The sequence below is a fragment of the Cyprinus carpio genome, chromosome B20 (genome assembly GCF_018340385.1).
Source record: "Cyprinus carpio isolate SPL01 chromosome B20, ASM1834038v1, whole genome shotgun sequence".
Taxonomy (NCBI): Eukaryota; Metazoa; Chordata; class Actinopteri; order Cypriniformes; family Cyprinidae; genus Cyprinus; species Cyprinus carpio.
The window spans coordinates 4,905,615-4,926,923 of record NC_056616.1 but is presented as its reverse complement, the minus strand read 5'-3'; the positions used below and the strand labels follow the sequence as shown (position 1 = coordinate 4,926,923).

General features: G+C 31.8%; 2 protein-coding genes and 1 pseudogene across 6 annotated transcripts in view; 2 read left to right on the top strand and 1 right to left on the bottom strand.

The window, feature by feature from the left end:
• LOC109113276 (AT-rich interactive domain-containing protein 1B-like) overlaps window positions 1-21,309 on the top strand; it is an 849,861-nt gene that overhangs the window by 269,651 nt on the left and 558,901 nt on the right. The gene's annotated exons all lie outside the window — the stretch shown is intronic.
• On the top strand, window positions 2,779-13,839 carry LOC109111841 (annotated as a pseudogene).
• On the bottom strand, window positions 14,579-19,734 carry tmem79a (transmembrane protein 79a). The gene is made up of 5 exons (XM_042746454.1): window positions 19,594-19,734; window positions 17,840-18,339; window positions 16,056-16,238; window positions 15,422-15,644; window positions 14,579-14,782 (listed from the first exon to the last, which is right to left on the bottom strand). Exons 2-5 carry the CDS (start codon window positions 18,255-18,257, stop codon window positions 14,590-14,592), a joined length of 1,017 nt encoding a protein of 338 aa, XP_042602388.1. The 5' UTR covers window positions 18,258-18,339; window positions 19,594-19,734; the 3' UTR covers window positions 14,579-14,589.

Sequence of the window (21,309 nt, the reverse complement as noted above, 5' to 3'; positions counted from 1 at the left end):
ATAGCAAAGGGCTTTTTAAATGCGTTTGTATAATAAATAAAAAGAAAACAGATAGAATAGAAAAAGAATAGAGCAAGCTAGTGTTAGAGGTGTTTTTTGCGTTTGTTAATTGTATAATAAATGAAAAGAAAACAGATAGAATACAAATAGATTAGAAAGCTAGTGTTACAAATTTTTTTCTTTTTTCTTTTTAAAGAAAACAAACAGGAAATGAATAGAGTGCCGGTCTAAAAGGGACACATGTGTTTTTTAAAGAATAGAATTAGAATAGAGAGTGCAAGAGTTAGAGGGTTAAATAAAGATGACAATGACTAATTTATTTAGCACAATTATTTATTTAGCACAATTAATTTCAATTTCTGTTGACCAATGCTCTTTCCAGTAAGTCATTAAAAACAGAAAAACCACACAACAAACAAATAGTAAAATTATAAATCATACAAATATCCCATCAGCCATACGCTTTAGAAAATAAGAATGTCTTTAGCCTGGACTTAAAAATATTAACAGAAGAAGCTTGTCTAATGGAGAGGCGTTCCAGCCGCAGAATTTTGAACAAGCTGCAGATGGGATAAAGATGTCTGTCTAATCCCAAAATAAAGTGAGTTACAATAATCCAGCCTAGATAAAATAAAGGCGTGAATCACTTCACTTTCAAAATCTTTAAAAGAAAGAAAAGGCTTTGCTTTAGAAAGCAAACGCAGCTGAAAAAAAGCAAGTTTTGACAACTTAATTAATTTGACGGTCAAACTTTAGGCCATCATCAAAAAAAAATTAAACAGGTTTTTTTACCCATGATTTCAGACACAATGATATCCCAAATTCAATTTTGGAAAGTCTGAAAATTCAGACGGGCTAAAAACATAATTTCAGTTTTCTTTTTTTCTTTGTGAAAGCCAAGCCTTCATATCCACCAAACAAGCCATAAGAGATTCACAACCCACAGAATTTAATTTAACAGGCAGATAAACCTGAGTGTCATCCGCATAGCAGTGAAATGACAGGCCATGTTTTATAAAAATCGAACCAAGATGAAGCATATAGAGAGAAAAAAGCATAGGGGCCAAAACAGAACCCTGAGGAACCCCACAGGGCAAAAAAGCATTACTTGAGTAATGTTCACCCATCTTGAGTGAAAAACTCCTATTTGGAGAATACAATTTAAACCAATCTAGAGCTACACCTCTTAAACCAATGCAATGTTCTAATCGATAAATGAGAACAGCATGGTCACCTGTATCGAAAGCGGACGTCGAATCTAAGAGCACAAGAATCGCAGAATCGAAGTGAATCGAACTTTAGTTTCGGGTTGATGACGCAAGACGCACAGCCAAAGCGGAACGTCCAACTCAAAAAGAACCGATTGAGCCAACCATTTGTCGAAGTTTGCCGAGGATTACCGAGGACTCAACAAGAACCGAATGAGCCGTGGCGAAGTTTGCCGAGGATTACCGAAGATTCTGATGAGTTGAATTGTTGATACTGTTGCCGTGTGTTTGTGAAGATTCTGATGAGTTGAAATTATGACTGTTATTAATTTGCATTTTATTAAAACCTGCATAAACCTTTCTTTCGAGTGATGTAAAAAAAATTAAATAGTTTATTGTGCATGCATATTAACTTTAAAGTTGCTTAAGCGAAATCAAGGAGTTTATAAGACTGGTTTATTCATTCTTTATACTGTAGACATGTATAACACACTATCCGCGTTTATGCATCAGTGTCTGTAATGTGTGCTGTAGGTGTGAAACTTTTAGGAATCTTATCCAAGTTGTAGGCTAGTCAGCAGGCACGGTTTCAGAACCAAATCACTGAGGGTGTTCACAAATAATATTAACCCTAATTTTCAACTATGAAAATAGTATCACCAAATAGGGCTTACTTTCAACGATCTGCAATCTAACATAATAGAGTATGACCATCACTTTGCAAAAACCAAAAAAAATAAAATAATGCCAGCCACACTGGATATGTTAGACTACTGTACGCGCATTTAGATTTCACGTTTTGCTGCGTGATAGCAAGATATGGGGGTAAAATCCCCCTCCCCTGTATGAGTTTTTTCTTCTTTTATATACCATATAGTTTAGCAATATCACACGAAGAGTGCTGGTTTTCCCCCAAATATCAACACGACTGCAAATGTAATGATTTTATGCTGCGTTTGAATAAACAATAAAATAATATTAAGTAACTTACAGACACAATAGGCTCTCTAAGCTAAATTGCCACTAAATTGGACAAAAATGCCCATGCACAAACAAATGAAATCTATTACGTCTGTTGCTAACAAAGTGTAAATGAATAAAAAAGTGTTCATTTTAGGCGCTTTTACAGTATTGCGCATTATAACCAATTTGAAAGATCGTGTTTATGAATTAATTTGGCAAATCTGTGTCTGTGTGTTTATTGATGGTGAAAATTAATACGCTATTAATAATTTTATCTGAGGGTGCTTTCGCTTTTGTTTGGGGGTGCTTAGCACACAGTCCAGCTTTGCCGAAGGATTGGGTCGGGTTCTGTAAAGAAGTACAAAAAGGGTTTGAAAAGCTACAAATGTGGCGGATGCGCGCTAATCTACGGTTAGGTAGAGAGGGTTACAAAAAGTGGTTTGAGTTACTAAAAAAAAAAAATATATTGTTATCCGTGTTATATTTAATCTGCAACAGCAATGTGAACTTTTATAAACATCCATTTGGTCGTTAACTTTTAAATGCATCATAATGCAGAATATATCCGTGTATTTTAGCGACTCGGCGGGTTTTATTGGGAAAACCTGGCAACCCTGCTGCACGGGTCACATGATCTGAAGCTACAACATTAGCAGAACAGCACAAATATCACTTCTTTATTCCGCTTCTGTGTTCATAGTTTAAAACATGTCGACGTTTACAGCGAACTTGATATTTTCTGTGCTGTTTGTTGTGTTTGGTGCTACGCGTGGATTCCTGGGAAATGGAGATAAATTCCGACGGAAGGTAGAAATAATCACTGTCTGAGATACAAAACAATGAAACAAACTTCATTCCGGTGCATATTTCATATTAGATAGTTTACAGTTGGAGGAGGAGTGCTTTTATTTTTGTTTTTTTTTTTTAGTCAATAGACTTTTTGTTTTGTTTATTTTAATGAATGTATCAGGTTTTATAATAATAATAATGTGTTATTTTACCTTAAAAAAGTATTTCATAGTGGTTCAGTGATGTATAATACCATAGTACTGTGATGGAATGTTGTTCAACGTGGTATTTACATAATACCATGGTACATATGCAAAGCAATCATTATTGCAGCACTATTGTATATTTAGCTGTTAGTTATCAGCTTCCTCTTTTTGTGTTTTTGAGCAGATCTTGATAATATTTCAGTATAATTAATGACATGAAAATGTGTTTTATGTAAATTTTCAGAGTTATGATTGATGTGTACTGTTGTTTCATACGTAAGACCTTTAAAACCCATAATCTTATTTTATAATTGTACATTTGTTATGTTACCGTATTATTAGTGATCGATAATGATGATGAATTATTCATTTGAACTTCATTTCACTTCATTCTGGACGTCTGGCAAGCTGTAAACAGCATTGCTATAAATAATCTTTAATTGAAATGTGATAAACATTAATATTTAAACTAGTGCTGTCAAATGATTAATCGCGATTAATCGCATCCAAAATAAAAGTTTTTGTTTACATACTATATGTATGTGTACTGTGTATATTTATTATGTATATATAAATACATACACATACAGTAAATATTTTGAAAATATTTACATGTACAGTACAGGTCAAAAGTTTGGAAACGTTACTATTTTTAATGTTTTTGAAAGAAGTTTCTTCTGCTCATCAAGCCTGCATTTATTTGATCAAAAATACAGAAAAAAAAATTAATATTGTGATATATTATTACAATTTAAAAATAATGTTTTTAAATGTATTATACTTTAATTATCATTTATTCGGTGATGCAAAGCTGAATTTTTAGGACATTGTCACATGATCCTTTAGAAAATCATTCTAATATGATGATTCAGTATCAAAGTTGGAAACAGTTTCTGCTGCGTAATATTTTTTCAGAACATGTGATACTTTTTTAGGATACTTTGATTAATAAAAAAGTAAAAAAAAAAAAAAAAAAAAGAAGCTATGTTTTTAAAACGTCGTGCTGCGAACCGTACAATATACACTACTGGTCAGTAATTCTGGGAGGTCAGTAATTTTTTTTCTTTCTTTTTTTAAATAAAATCAATACTTTTATTCAGCAAGGATGTGTTAAATTGATAAAAAGTTATAGTAAAGAATATATATTATTAGAATTTATTTTTATTTTGAATAAATGCAGTTCTTTTTAACCTTTTATTGATCAAATTATCTTAGACAGCAGAACTGGTTCCAACATCATAATTAAATCAGAATATTTAGAATGATTTCTAAATGATCATGTGATAGACTGGATGTTACATTGTGACACTGAAGGCTGGAGTAATGATGCTGAAAAATTCAGCTTTGCCATCACAGGCAATAATTATTTTTTTAAAGTATATTCAAATAGAAAAATATTATTTTAAGTTGTAATAATATTTCACAATATTACTGTTTTTCTGTATTTTTGATCAAATAAATGCAGGCTTGATGAGCAGAAGAGACTCTTTCAAAAACATTAAAAATAGTAATGTTTTCAAACTTTTGACCTGTACTAGTATATACATTACTATATTTATATTCTTATATTTTATATTATATATAAATATATTAATATATAAACATAACATATTTTTCTTAAAGTATACATGCATGTGTTTGTAATTATATATACATAATAAATATACACAGCATACACGCAATATATTATGTAAACAAAAACTTTTATTTTGGATGTGATTAATCGTGATTAATCATTTGACAGCACTAATTTAAACTAAATCAGGGCTCAAATATGAGGTTTTTCTTCCTAAAAGAGATAGATTTTTTTTATTTTGTGTCATTTAATTTTGTTTTCATTATCTAAAATTTATATGACCTTCTAACACTTGCACTCTACTCTTTTTCTACTCTATCTTCTTATTTTTATTTAAAAATGACCCTCTAACACTAGCATTTTCTATTCTTTTTCTATTCTATCTTTTTATTTTTTTATTTTATTTTTATTTATTTTTAAAATTAGCATTTTCTATTCTTTTTCTATTCTATCTTTTTATTTTTATATATTATAAAAAATGACCCTTTAACGCTAGCATTTTCTATTCTTTTTCTATTCTGTCTTCTTGTTTTATTTTTATTTATTATAAATATGACCCGCTAACGCTAGCATTTTCTATTTTTTTCTATTCTGTCTTGTTTTATTTTTATTTATCATAAATATGACCCGCTAACGCTAGCATTTTCTATTCTTTTTCTATTCTGTATTGTTTTATTTTAATTTATTATAAAAATTACCCTTTAAAACTAGCAATTTCTATTCTTTTTCTATTCTTTTTTTTATTATTATTATAAAAATGACCCTCTAACGCTAGCATTTTCTATTCTTTTTCTATTCTGTCTTGTTTTATTTTTATTTATTATAAAAATTACCCTTTAAAAATAGAATGACCCTCTAACGCTAGCATTTTCTATTCTTTTTCTATTCTGTCTTCTTGTTTTATTTTTATTTATTATAAAAATGTCCCTTTAACGCTAGCATTTTCTATTCTTTTTCTATATTTATTATAAAAATGACCCTCTAAAGCTAGCATTTTCTATTCTTTCTTGTTTTATTTTTATTTATTATAAAAATGACCCTCTAACGCTAGCATTTTCTATTCTTTTTCTATTCTGTCTTGTTTTATTTTTATTTATTATAAAAATGACCCTCTAACGCTAGCATTTTCTATTCTTTTTCTATTCCCAATGATTTGATTAAAATGATTAAAACGATCAAAAGTCCTTTTCTGCAATTTAAAATTTGGATAACAGCTGGATTATTGTATCTTACTGACATTTTTTTCAACATCATTGTTCAGCACATACTTGTATCTTACTGACATTTTTTTCAACATCATTCGTACTATTATAATTCAGCTGATGGTATAAAGGTTTGTGTAATGTAATATCTGGTCTTCTCTCTCGTGGTCTCAGGTGTCTGTAGAGCTGAATCCCGGTCTGACTCCTCCGTGGGTTTTTTCTTGTGGTGTGTGTGTTCATGTGCGAGGTCTGGGGCTCAATGACACGCTACACTTCTTGCTGTGTAACGCTGGAGCTCCAGCGCTGCTGATGGTTCACACGAACAGCACTCAGTCTGTAGTACAGGTGGACTGGCCCTCCTTCATCAACCGCAGTTCAGCAGGCAGCCTGAAGGTGGAGCCGCAGAGCAGCGTGCAGTACAGCAGCGCACTAGTGTTCACCAGAGTGAGTGTAAAAGTCTGTCTGTGTAAATACAGGCTGCGTCCGCAATCGTATACTCTAAGTACTTTTTACACACTTCAGAATCACGCCGGAAGTAGCAGGTCATCCGGGGACATTTGTCTACTCTTTTATGAGTATTACATGAATAAATAAATAATGTTTTGATGTCTTATAATAACTTTTAGTAGTAGTAATAACAATATTTGTTAATAATAAGAATAAGAATTGTTAATATTAATAACAATAATTTAATGTACAGGTATACGAAATTGTTTATTACAAGCATAATCTTTTCTATTTGATTTATGAATGTGCTATCTTATAATCTTATAATAACTTGTAGTAATACTAAATAATAAGAGTAACATTTAAATTAATGAATAATATTAATAATAATTATTATTATTATTATTAGTGCTTGCAAGTACACGTTTTATCACAAGCCTAATCTATTTTTATTTTATTTATAAATGTGCTGTTTTATAATAGCTTGTAGTAGTATGAAATAATAACAACCATTATTATTAGTACTACTACTACTACTAATAATAATAATTATTATTATTAGTTTTAATAATAAGTATTAATTTTTTTTGTTCACAAAAAGACTAAACTGATTTACAGTGCTGTCTTATAATAACTTGTAGTAATTCTAAATAAAAATAATAACACATTTTTATGATTATATTATTATTTATATCATAATAACATGTATTAATAATAATAATAATAATGATTATTTTAGAGTTCACAAGTACACTTAATTGTTATCATAATAACATGTATTATTATTATTTTTTTTTTTTATTTTTTTGTTTATTATTTTTTAATTAGTTATGTTTAATTAGTTTGATTAATTGCATTAATAATTTAATATTATTATTATTATTGTTATTTGTTAGTGACAAATCACAAATTAAATTGTTTTTTATAGAACATGTATTAATAATAATAATAATGATTATTTTAGAGTTCACAAGTACACTAAATTGTTATCACAATAAGATTTATTAATAATAAAAAAAAATAATAATGATTATTTAAGAGTTCAGAAGTACACTAAATAGTTTATTACAAGCCTAATCTTTTTTTATTTGTTTCATAAATGTGCTGTCTTATAATAACTTGTATTAATACTAAATAATAATAATAAAATGTATTGTTTTTAGAGTTCTGAAGTACACTAAATAGTTTATTACAAGCCTAATCTTTTTTATTATTATTTATAAATTTGCTGTTTTATAATAACTTGTATTAATACTAAATAATAAAATGTATTATTTTTTCTAAAAAAAATAATAATAACAACAATAATAAATTTGTATTATTGTTAATAAAAATACTTTTACTTATTATTATTATTATTGTTAATAAAAATACTTTTACTTATTATTATTAATATCATTAGTCTAACTTTTTTTCATTGTTTTTAATAAATGTGCTGTGTTTATAATAATTCATAGCATTATATGGCTTTAAGATTATTATTATTATTATTATTATTATTATTATTATATTAATTTATTATTATTATTATTATTATTATAATTCACATTCAGACTAAATAGTTGATTCTTGTCTTTGGGACAAGAAATGAAAGCACAGCTGTGTGTGTTTCTCAGGTGTGGGAGTATGATGATGTCAATAACACCGCAGACCCCCAGCAGACCGCAGAGTCCAGCTTTTACCCTCCGTACGAGCTCCAGAACTTCCTCTGGTCAGACCTGAACGAAACGCTCGATCAGTCGGGTCTCACGGTAAAGCTGTGCGGCGGAGAGAGAACGGAGAGTTTCCTCAATGGCTCCCTCTGTCTGCAGGTGAGCAGAACTACAGGAACAAACAGCAGGTTCTGTGTAGAGTTGTGTCTGATTTCTCTTCTATCATCAGTTCTCAGCGTTTGAGTCGGTGGGTCGTGATCAACCCTGGCCGAGTCTCCATCATAACGCCAACTCCTCGCAGCTGCACGTGTGGCTGAACGGCGTGACGCCGCGAGGAAACCACTCCAGATTCGCTCTAGAGTTTCAGTCTGTAGGCGACTCTGGATTCCAGGGACGAGTGGACGTCCACAGCTCCATAGACGATGAGTACACACCCTCCATCTTCAAGGTGAAAACACCACAGCAAACCCAGACATTAGAGCTGTAACAACACACGTCACGATTCAGTTTGATAAACGATACTCATCTCTCTATATATAACTCACAATACTTTAAAGGGGTCATCATGTGCTACATACTTGTTTGATTTTTTGTGTGTGTTATGTGTGTTTGTAAGTGTGTGTACACTATAACTTATGTTTTTTTTTTTTTTTTTTTTATATCGTTTTACCGTTCTCAAATCGAGCCGATCTCATCTGTGACATCACATAAACAGGCCCCTCCCACGATAGTTTGATTGACAGTTAGACTGGTGTCTCACCTTAGCTCCGCCCCCTGAGTGACTGTCATCAGTGCAGCATTGTTTCTCCGCCGGAGCAGATGTAGACTAGAATGACTCCTGAGCGATTGTTGGATGTAATAATGAACATAGAATTCATTAATTACTCCTGACATCTGAGCCGCTGAAGACACAGAGGATTACGTTTGTTTTTGAAGAGAATGCGCCCCTGATCTACATAAATGCATTTATGTTCGTGTTAATCGTTAGTGATTCGTGTTCAAGTATAGAAGAAGTGAGTGTAAGGTTATTTTAAAGAATCTTTGCAAACCGCCTTTCCTAATAATGTGCTAATTAGCAAGTTTCACGATGAATGTGGCTAAAGCAAACAGTTCCTCAGAGAGCGGCTCGGTAATGAATCTGTCAGCAGAGCTCATTAACATTTAAAGGAACATGCTACAAAACTGCGTGTTTTGAAAAGAGCTGTTTTTGACAAGATAAAAAAGTGTTTTTTACACTACCATTGAGAAATTTTAACCAAACTATGTTACAGACTTTTCATTAAGACCCTAAAGAATCATATCAGCTTAGCAAAATAGAGTTTTTTTGTAGGTTAGTTAATTTATCAACTAACAATGAGCAATACCTTTACTACAGTATTGATTCATTAACATTAGTTAATAAAAATAACAAATATACAACAGAACAGCAACAGATTACGTTTATCAGTGTTGATCAGCAGTATCAAGTATTCAAGACACTGTAAATAACATACAGGTTACTGAAAACACATTAAAAACACTTGTATTTTTGTTTTATATTACAATAAAATACTAAAAACACATTCATGTGTGCATTTATGAGGCTTTAATCTGCTCCTGCACTCCACTGATTTAAACGACAGCCGTTACATATTTTATTGCCTTTTTGTCCTATCAAATATTTTAATAATCAATCTAAATTAGATATCATGTGAAAGCTAAAAAGCTCAAAATTCATCCATTGCATGGATATGGAAATAGTACTTTAAAATCTTTAAGCAGTGTTAAGTGTTAAATTACATAATGTATTACGGTATTTTACAATCAAAACTTTTCATAATCTTGACAAAATACATATCCTTGGAAAGGTCTGAGTCTCAAGATTCCATATTTCGTACATTTTGTGAATGTCAGTGGAGTTTGGGTGTCACCTGGTGGCTGTTTGTGGTATAACGCCCTAAATAAAATCTCACAGAAACCTACATTTTTTTTAATATCAACTTCAAATTTGGAACATAACTTATTTAGACATAAGGCTTTAAATTTATAGCAATTTTAGAGTAAAACCTGTTATGAAATTTGTTTTATTTTATATAAAATATAAAAAAAATTTACAGTGAATTTTCTTTACAGTAAATCTAAACTTCTATAACTTTTTGATACTTTAATATTTTGAAATGATCCCACGTCTACAATAATCTGCTGATTGTCTTCTTTAAAAAGAGTCCAAAAGCGTTCATTAATTATAACAATTTAAGTTCGGATAGTGCACTTTCACGTCTATGTTCAAAAAGAAGGGGTTAAAAAAAAAAAAACTAAAATGCTAGTAACACTTTACTTGAAGCCTTTCTATACAATGCATTATAAAAGTCAATTTAATGCAGTAATTATGCTTTGTAATGCACCTTATAATGATCTCAGGAATAATTGTAACAACAGTTATGAATCACTATAATACTAATCATTGTTACACCTTTAGAAATTAAAACATAACGAACAAACCTTCAAATATTATAATGATTTTTAATTTAAGATTTTTTCAATCTTTGGTTTTTTTTTTATGTTTTGTATTGTATTGAAATGATGCATTTCAATACATTTTATTTTTATTTTTTTTTTGTTTTAAGTTTTATTTTTTTCTTGTGTCAGGTGTCTCAGTGGGTGTCGTCTCCGGTGAACCAGAGCGGTGTTTGGGGTTATAATCAGTGGAAGCCCGTGGCGTATCGTAAAGCCGTGCCGGTGTTTGAGGACGCCACCCCCTGCAAACACTCCCAGCTCGTGTCCATGAAGCGCATCCCTCAGTCCCGTCTGGTTCAGGCGTATTTCACAGAGCATCCTCAGACGCACGGCCTGAACATCAGCTTCGGCATCGGATAATGGACCTGTGTTTTAAGTGTTTTACAGATACATCAGATGAGTGATTGTGTTGTGAGTGTGATGATGAACTGAGAGTGAACTGTCAATAAAGCGAGGCTGTGAGGGACAGAGGTACTTTGTAAATAACTGTTAACCTGCAATTATTAGCTATTTCTTCTTGATTTAACCAGTAAAAATATATTTGCTGGTATAAATGAATATATATATATATGTATATATATATATATATAGGTGCTTCTCAATAAATTAGAATGTTGTGGAAAAGTTCATTTATTTCAGTAATTCAACTCAGATTGTGAAAACTCAAATTCAATGCACACAGACTGAAGTAGTTTAAGTCTTTGGTTCTTTAAATGTGATGATTTTGGCTCACATTTAACAAAAACCCACCAATTCACTTTCTCAAATTATTAGAATATGGTGACATGCCAATCAACTCAAAACACCTGCAAAGGTTTCCTGAGCCTTCAAAATGGTCTCTCAGTTTGGTTCACTAGGCTACACATTCATTGCCAAAGAAGCTGGCTGTACACAGAGTGCTGTATCCAAGCATGTTAACAGAAAAGTGAGTGGAAGGGAAAAAGTGTGGAAGAAAAAAGATTCACAACCAACCGAGAGAACCAGAGCCAAACTCATCACAATTAAAAGAACCAACGACTTAAACTACTTCAGTCTGTGTGCACTGGATTTATTTAATACACGAGTTTCACAAGTTGAGTTTAATTACTGAAATAAAGTAATTTTTACACAACATTCTAATTTATTGAGATGCACCTGTATGTTAAGTAAATATTCAATTTTGTTACTTCATTGGTTGTAATTTATTTTTTTTATTGGGTCTGATTGTCCATCTGAATGATCCCCCCACATTTTAAAAAACTGTTAGAAAAATTATAAAATATTTAACACACACACACACACACACATTTTTATTGTTATTTAATTATTTATATATATATATATATATATATATATATATAATATATTATATATATATTATTTAAGGGGTATTTTAAAAAAAAACTTTTTTTTATTTAATTTAGTGAAATTTTAGTAAAGTAATTTTACTGTAGTAATTGTTTGGAGAAACGTTAAATATTTAAAGTTAGTGCTGTCAAACAATTAATCATCCAAAATAAACGTTTTTGTTTACTTAATTTATGTGTGTGTACTGTGTATATTTATTATTTATATAAAAATACAAACACACACACGTATATAAGAAAAATGTTTTATATATAATGTTTAAATATACACAGATATTAATATTTGATATTTTAACAAAACAGTTTTCTTAAATATATATACGTTTGTATATTTATATATACATAGTAAATTTTATAAGTAAAATGTTTTATATTTTAAACAAAAACTTTTATTTTGGATGCGATTAATCGTTAATATAAAATTCATATTGAATTTTATTACTTCATTGATTGCATTTTATGGGGTCTAATACTATTATAATAAATATTTATTTGTTACTTGTAACTAGTGCTGTCAAACAATTAATCGCGATTAATTGCATTCAAAATAAACATTTTTGTTTAAGAAATATATGTGTGTACTGTGTTTATTTATTATGTATATATAAATACACACACATACATGTATATATTTAAAAGAAATATTTTATGTTTTATATATTAAATATTTTATATATAATATAAATTACATGAATATAAACTTGGACATGTAAAAAGTAAATATTTTCAAAATATATGTCGTATATGTGTGTATTTATATATATATACATAATAAATATACACCGAACACACGCATATATTATGTAAACAAAAACTATTATTTTGGATGTGATTAATCGCGATTAATCGTTTGACAGCACTACTTGCAACAAACCAAATCTTTGGCTGTAGTTTCCCACTAATTACATTTATTGTGACCAACAATAAAGCCCATATTTTTAAAAACTCATTTAAACCACATCTGCTCATATTAAATAGCTGAAATACAGAATACTGACTGTTTTCAGACAGGTTTCCTGAAAACCCTCATCTGCCATTAGTCAGTCAAACAGATAGCCCCGCCCCCAAACTCACGCGATTGGTCTAAGTCATAAATTGCAGGGTGATTAGACAAAAAGATCAATGTTTTATAGGCATCAAATTATCAGTGACTGACTGATAGAGACACCAGATACGCACGTGAAACACTGACTGAGGACTTTGTCTGAACCCTGAACTCTGCTTCACTTCACAGGACTGTTTTAGTGGGCATGGGCGAGCCTCCGGCCGATTCCTTCTCCACGTTAATCATTATCATCATAACCGTTGGACTTGGCACTCCTCTGGTCATCATTATCGTGGGTGGAGTGTTTGTTTGGATCCGCAAGAGGAGGTCACACTCGTCAGGCTACGAGCCAATCAACTGAGACCTTACGGTACAAGCCCCGCCCCCAATGCACTCACCTGATTCCTGACTCCTGGGCGAACTATTAGAAACACGTTACTGACCAATTACACAGACAAACTCTCTCTGGATGGGTTTGGATTTAAACGTGTCACATATTGATATTTTTTACAGCTTTACACTTAAACCTCATTGTCCAGTCGATCTCAGATCAAACCTAAAAGTGCAAAGGAGTTACTATTTGATTGTTTTGTTTTTACGCATAATTTTTCATACTTGATGTTTGTTTGTGCCAAAACCTGCTTGTAAAATTTGCAATTGCACACAAAAAATGCACATTTTAAAGATTTAAACATGATTTTCTCTTTAATCCTGATGCAAACGCTTTCATATTTAATCGAAACTGCACAGCTGGAGATTCTCAGGGATTCTCACCATGTATACTTTTGATGTTTTTAACATAACTGTGGATCATGCGATAAAGATGTTTTGTAAGCGTTGGTTTGCACCATGAAATCTTTCCTTTTGTTGTTGCCTTCAGTGATTTATAAAATATAAATTCCAAACCTTCATCTTGTGCTGACATCTGGTGCATCATTTATTCATAAACACAACCGAACGTTATGTACAGATGGAAACTTTAGATTCTAGACACAAGACAGCACTATTAGAAACCATATGAGGAATATGGCATGATTCAGTGAAATATCAGCAATTTTAATGACAGCATGACGAAAACAACATGTCTGAAACATCAAAATACTTTCCTGTAGAACAAAAAAAAAAAAATTACAATGATTATCCAAGACTAAGTTAATCTCGAAAATACACATCAAGGTTATAATTCAATTACACTTTACTATTTTAGTTCCCTTATACTTGCATTATGACATTATTTTCATGACAATTAAACCTTTTTTTTTGTTAACAATATACCAGTAATTTTGTCACAATACAGCAAAGAGAATACATTTTTTGGGCAATAGTGAGAATTTAAGACATGAATGTTTAATAGTCATTAAATAAAACAAGACATTACAATGGTCCTTCAAACAAACTTCATTTTCTTGGAGTCAGATATAACTTTGTGTTTCCTTCTTCTGATTTCAGACGTGTGTGTGTGAAGTCATAGTGAGTAAGTACTGAGGTCAGATTTCCTGAAAGGCCGAATCAGGAGTGTCTGCAGCAGTTAAACTGGTTTTGAGTTTCGTCCCATTCATCATCTCTGCCTTTCAGTGCGAGCGAGAGTCCTTCATTCAGTCTTTCAGTCTTTGTTTTGATTGTCTGGCTGGATGCTCACTTTTTTTTCGGACGTGGTTTTCAGCCCCACCACCTCTGTTTTGGGGGTGGAGCTGTAGGGGGCGGGGCCACATGAAACACCGCCTCCTGTCCGCTGACCGAGCCAATGAAATAAAGATTAGCGCCCAGCAGAACAAGGAGAGGCAGGAAGGAGAGCGCGAATCCAAACGCTCGTACACTGCTGCCGAACACGACACACACCCAGTAGATCAGTCTGAGAATAAAACACACGCACACACATTCAAAAATTGTGTACTTTTTGGAATCAACAAGTAACGTAACATGATCTATTTTTCAAAAAAAAAAAAAAAAAAAAAAAAAAACTCTGTTTATTACAATTATTTACTTGGTATTTTAATAATGTAAATGTTACTTTTAAAAGTAATAAGTAACATTTTTCCAAGTAGGAAACAAGTAACATTTCTATTTATTGAATTTACTTGCAAATACAGTTCAAAATGTATCCCTTGTAATTTTAGAGTGTTGTAATAGTGTAAATGTTACATTTAAAAAGTTGAGAATGTGTAACATTTCTATTTATTGAATTTATTTTCTTATAAATACAGTTGAAAATATCTCCATTTTACCAATGTAACACATATTTAGTAATGTTTAAAGTATTGTAATAGTGTAAATGTTACATTTAAAAGTTGAGAATGTGTAACATTTCTATTTATTGAATATTTTTTATACAGTTGAAAATCTCTCCCTCAATGTAACTTTAGAATATTTTAATAATCCAAATGCAACATTTAAAAGTCTTACAAGTAACATAACATAACTTAAAAGTAACATTTTCCCATGAAACATAAGATAACATATAAGAGTCTTAAAAGTAGCTCCCAACACGCACCTGCCGAAGACGAAGATGATGGTGAGGAGCGGCACCAGTTTGAGCATTTCCTGTTGGGTGTACGTTGCCATGACAGCGAGCTGCAGGAAGTAGAGCAGGTACAGGTGCAGCGAGTCTCGCACGTAATAATAGTGAACGGCCACCTCACGATTCTCCCACGTCCCGTCAAACAGAGGCTTCAGCGTCCCGAACCTCAAACGAGACACACCCTGAACCAGCACACCTGAAAATAAAACGTGTCATGGGTTCCACAAACATATTGTTTTCATATAGTGTTTTCAACATTGATAATAATCAGAAATGTTTCTTGAGCAGCAAATCAGCATATAAGAATGATTTCTGAAGATCATGTGACACTGAAGACTGGAGTAATGATGCTGAAAATACAGCTGCACATCACAGAAATAAATTACAGTTTAACAGATATTCACATAGAAAACAATTATTTTAAATTGCAATAATATTTCACAATTTTTACTGTATTTTTGATCAGATAAATGCAGCCTTGATAAACAGGAGAGACTCTTTCAGAAATATTTAAAATGTTAATCTCAAACTTTTGAACAAACTTTTGTGTGTGTGTGTGTGTGTGTGTGTATATATATATATATAAATAAAATGCATATTTGCTCACCCAGCACGATGGGAATGCTGGCGAAGAACGCACAGCGCAGTGTGTAGATCAATTTGAGGGCGGAGCTGTCGAGGGGAGGGGCATCAAAGGGGAGGAGCTTGTATCCTCCCCACGTCAGTAACGGGAAAATCACTGCAGCAGCCGTTACACAAACACACAACCGCACAGCCTCCACACAACTGTCTGAGAGAGACACAGAGATCTGTGATCAACAAGCACTCTTTCTTTTAGCCCAGAAGAACTTTGGATTCATCTGCCATAATGTGTGCAGTATTATACTGTATCCCACTCTACTTGACCCAGGTTATTGTATTATTGTAGCTTATAAAAAATTGTTGTTACTCGAAATAAACCAACTTTTTAATTTTATTTTAATTTAACATTTAAGTAACTTTTTTTAAATAAATGTTTAGATATTTTATTTTGCCACGTGAAATACAAGTTAAAATTAAAATATCAAAAAATATGTTAACTGGAATAACATGAATAAACATTTTATTTCAGGAAGTTGCCAAAACAACATTTCTGTTATGTTTAAACTCATTTTTATTTGGTTTAACTTACTAAAATAACTAAAACTGAACCTAATTTGAAAAAAAAAAAAAAATGATATTAGAAAAAAAAAACAGGAAATATAAAAATAAAAATCATTCAAAATAATAATAAAATAAGTTAAACTAAAACATAAGAAAATATTAAAACAACTTGTATGTATTTCAGCTTATTTATTTCATTTTTTAGTTTAACTTGATGTACTAAAATAAACAAAAAATTTAACTAAATCTATTAATAAACTACATACTTTAGACATATTTTTTTTAAAAAGCTAATAAAATTACGAAAACACAACAAAAGTACTAAAATTTAACTAAAATTAAAAACTCACTTTAAATATTAATAAAAATTAATAATCAGTGACATTTAAATAACATCTTTCAGTTTAAATACAACGACCAACCCAAAAAACCAATCCCGATTTTAAACAGAAACCAATCGTATTTTCTTAAATCATTTATTTTATCAGACTGACTCTAAAAAAAATTTAATGTTTTACACAAAATGCAATTACTATAATTAGAAATGACTGCATTTACTGAATTTAACACAACATTATAATGCCAATACTGTGACTTATGCATTTGTGCGCATTCTTCATACTATTGTTACTTCATACTATTTTTTTAAATCCATATACTAAGCAGTACACAATTACTCTATTACTAATAAAGATTTTCCATTACTGTATTGATTTTTAGATCATAAATACTGTCAGTTCCACACAAATCTGGGTCTATGTGACTCTAGAGCACAAAACCAGTCTTAAGTGTCAGTTTTTTCGAAATTGAGATTTATACATCATCTGAAAGATGAGTAAATAATCTCTCCATTGATGTGTGGTTTGTTAGGAGGACAATATTTGTCTGAGATACAACTATTTGGAAATCTGGAATCTGAGGGAGCAAAAAAATCTAAATATTGAGAAAATCATCTTTAAAGTTGTTCAAATGAATTCTTAGCAATGCATATTACTAATAACAAATTAAGTTTTGATATATTTCCGGTAGGAAATTGACAAAATATCTTCATGGAACATGATCTTTACTTAACATCCTAATGATTTTTGGCATAAAAGAAAAATGTATAATTTTGACTCATACAATGTATTTTTGGCTACTGCTACAAATATACCCCAGAGACTTAAGACTGCTTTTGTGCTCCAGAGTCACAAATGCTTTGAAAACAAACCATACTGATTATTAAAGCTGTTCAGACGAGTCATTTACTTTGGGGTTTGTCTATATCATCGATCCACGGCGGGTGGAAGTGTTCAGGAGGGTTTGTGTGGAAGCTCTGCACATACAGAGGAATCTTCTCCATCTCAATGTGTTTCTGGACATCCTCGTGTCCCGTCGGCTGCACGATCATCACGTTCGGTGTGAACGCCTGCATGGCTTTCTCTGGACACCAGGCGTCCTGGAGCGGTTCTCCATCATCCTCAGCCGGCGAGCCGTCACCTACGTCCCGTGGCTTCTCCTGCGTCTCCATCCGCTCGCTCGGTTCCTCCCGCTCTCTGCTGCTCTCCGGCTGATCTCCATCACATCTGAGGAGCTCGCTGGGCTCTGGAGGTCTGAGCTTGTCTGGATGCTTCAGCATGTTGAGATCAGTCTGATTTTCTGGGCTGGACTGCCGATCTGCGATCATCTCTGTGGTTTAAGTGCTAAATCTAACTCCAATCAGACTCTTTGAGTTCAGGATGAATATGAAGATCTCCACTAACAGAGTCCTAAACAGAGAAAGAACAATTCGGCAAATCGACATCATCTCAAAGTGCCCAAATACTGCAGATGAATCTGTTAACTATTATTACCCCATTAACAGTTCTGGTTGTTTCCTTAAATCCTTTCCGAGGAATAAAGTTAAAAAGAACAGCATTTATTCAAAACAGAACAATTTTCTAACAATATGCATACAAAAGTTGGGGGTTGGTATTTTATTTTTTGAAAGAAACGAATGCTTTTATTCAGCAAGGATGTGTACAATTGATTTTAAAAAAAAAAGTGATAATACTTATATTGTAAGAAAAGATTTCCATTTTAAATGCATGCTGTTCTTTTTAACGTTATTCATCAAAGAATCCTGAAAAAAGTATAACAAAACTGTTTCCAATATTTATAATAAATCATCATATTAGAATGATTTCTGAAGATCATGTGACACTGAAGACTGGAGTAATGATGCTGAAAATTCAGCTTTGCATCACAGAAATAAATTCTATTTTAACAGATATTCACAAAGAAAACAGCTGTTTTAAATTGCAATAATATTTCACAATATTACAGTTTTTGCTGTATTTCTGATCAAATAAATGCAGCCTTGAAGAGCAGAAGAGACTTCGTTAAAAAACATTACAAGTCTCAATGATCCCAAACTTTTGAACAGATAGATATAGATATAATGTTGTGTAAAATATAGATTATAAAATCTTATCATTTTAAACATAACATAAATTATTATATTATTATAAAACAACTGTATATAATATAAAATAAGCATCTGTATCAAAAACCCACCATCTGCTTTCTATATTCATAAATCCAACACAAAGTTCAAGCAGAGCTGGTGGATCAGGATTGATCAGTGAAGAGATTCCTCATGCATTAGTCAGCATTTAACACACACACACACACACACACACACACACACACACACACACACACACACACAGAACTTCAGTGTTCCTCTGATTCATGAGTGTAAACATTAAGTGAATCAGCGAGCAGCAGCTGAGTGTAGAGTAATGCAGTTCAGCCAGTTTCCACCTGAGCTCACGGAAATCAACACAACATCCAGAAGAAACTACTCACAAATACAGCCGAACGCTTCATTTAGAGCCAACACTGCTCTTACAACTGCACTAATATAATATTCAAACACGACCTTCTGTACAGCTTGAGAGATTTCACATTAAACTTTAATATTTCTCAACAAACAACCGCCTTGAAGTTTGAGAAAGAGAGAAAACACTGTTGTTTCTTACCTGAAACTCCATCGAGAAAGTTAAATACACGTATATCGAATATTATAAGCGCTCAGAAGTGTCAGTATCGCTGTGATCAGACACGCACAGGTGTGACAGTCCGCAGGTAAATCAGCTCTCTCGGTGTCACGTGACTCTCGTCAACGCCTAGACCAGAGAGTTTAAAGAAAAGCCTATTTTGATGCGTACTACTTTTTAAAAGGTTGCACTACAAAACTGCTCCATTAAGCATGTTAGAAAATAACAAATAATGATAATAAATCAGTTTTCACGTGTTAGAAGTCAGCTGATAAAAGCTGGACTAAAAAATATTAATTCTGACTGTACAGAACTAGAGCAGAACACGCATTCGTATCTGAATAATCGTGTTTTGTTGTTCATCTGAAAGGTAACGAAACTAGCTTATGATTAAATGAAATTTTTCAGATACAAGGAATGCATTTATTTACTTTTCATAACATGACAGCTATTCTGAAAATCGTTTACTGGCGCTGCACATGTGCGCGAATCAGGCGCGGTGAAAACAAATTACTCCTCCGCCGAGCGACAGCTCCCTCAGCCAATCACAACGCTAGGTGCGCTGCGGCAGCCAATCGGAGTGCGGGATTGCCAGAGGCGGAAGTTCGTCTGTAGCGGCCGCCGTGTGTTTTCCAAACACTTCTTGAGAAATATCATATTCAGTTTGATTAAACCGATGATTAAAATATTTTAATATTTAAAGGACATCATTAGTGGCACGTGCAGGGAGGTAGTTACACTCCAGCTGGGACATTATTCCAACATTATCGGGACGCACTGGTGGAATTTACAGGTGAGTTTGTTTAACAGCCAGTTTATGTTCAGTTTATGTACATATTATTAACTATTATAAAACTAGAAGAATACACATACGACCTGTCACGTGATTATAGCTTCCGAAAAGAAGAAAGGCTGTAGCTTACAGGTCTAGGGTCTATCTGCACCTGTATTTTACTCTGGTAAATAATCGTTTCTACATAATAAAGTACAGTTAGTGTTAGTACAGGAAAAGTGTGGTAAAAATAAACAAAATGACAAAGAGTCTGACAGCTTATAACTCTGTTTGAAAGGAGATATTCATATACATGTTCATTACCTATGATTTTACAGCAAAAGCAATAAATAAACCTCTTCGGCTCACCAAAGCTACATTTATTTGATAAAAAATACAGAAAAAAACTGTAAAATTTTGAAATAATATTGCCATTTAAAATAATGTTTTTCTATGTGAATATACATTAAACTGTAATTTATTTCTGTGATGCACAGCTGTATTTTCAGCATCATTACTCCAGTCTTCAGTGTCACATCATCTTCAGAAATCATTCTAATATACTGATTTTTTTTTTTTTTTTTTTTTTTTTTTTGCTTAAAACATTCATTATTATTATTAATAATATTTAAAACAGTTGAGTAAATTTTTTCAGGATTCTTTGAGGAATAGAAAGGAAATAATTATTAGGAAATAATAATTATTAAAAAATAATAATAATTTTACATTACATTTTAAAATTATAATACTAATATTTATGACTATCTTAATTTCTTAATTTTTAAATGTTAGGCCATACCGCCATTTCAGTTTTTATTTTGATTAATGACGCAGCCCAACTTTGTTGTGTTTCAGTGTTTATGAATTCTAATTATGAGCTGAATCACTGTTTTCTCTGCTCTTAGGGAAGGACAGATTATGACCCA

Coding starts and splice junctions, on each gene's coding strand:
- tmem79a (XM_042746454.1), bottom strand. CDS start 18,257: ATGATCGCAGATCGGCAGTCCAGCCCAGAAAATCAGACTGATCTCAAC. Junction 16,239..17,839: donor TGATATAGACAAACCCCAAA/GTAAATGACTCG, acceptor TGTCTCTCTCAG/ACAGTTGTGTGGAGGCTGTG. Junction 14,783..15,421: donor ATCATCTTCGTCTTCGGCAG/GTGCGTGTTGGG, acceptor TTTTATTCTCAG/ACTGATCTACTGGGTGTGTG.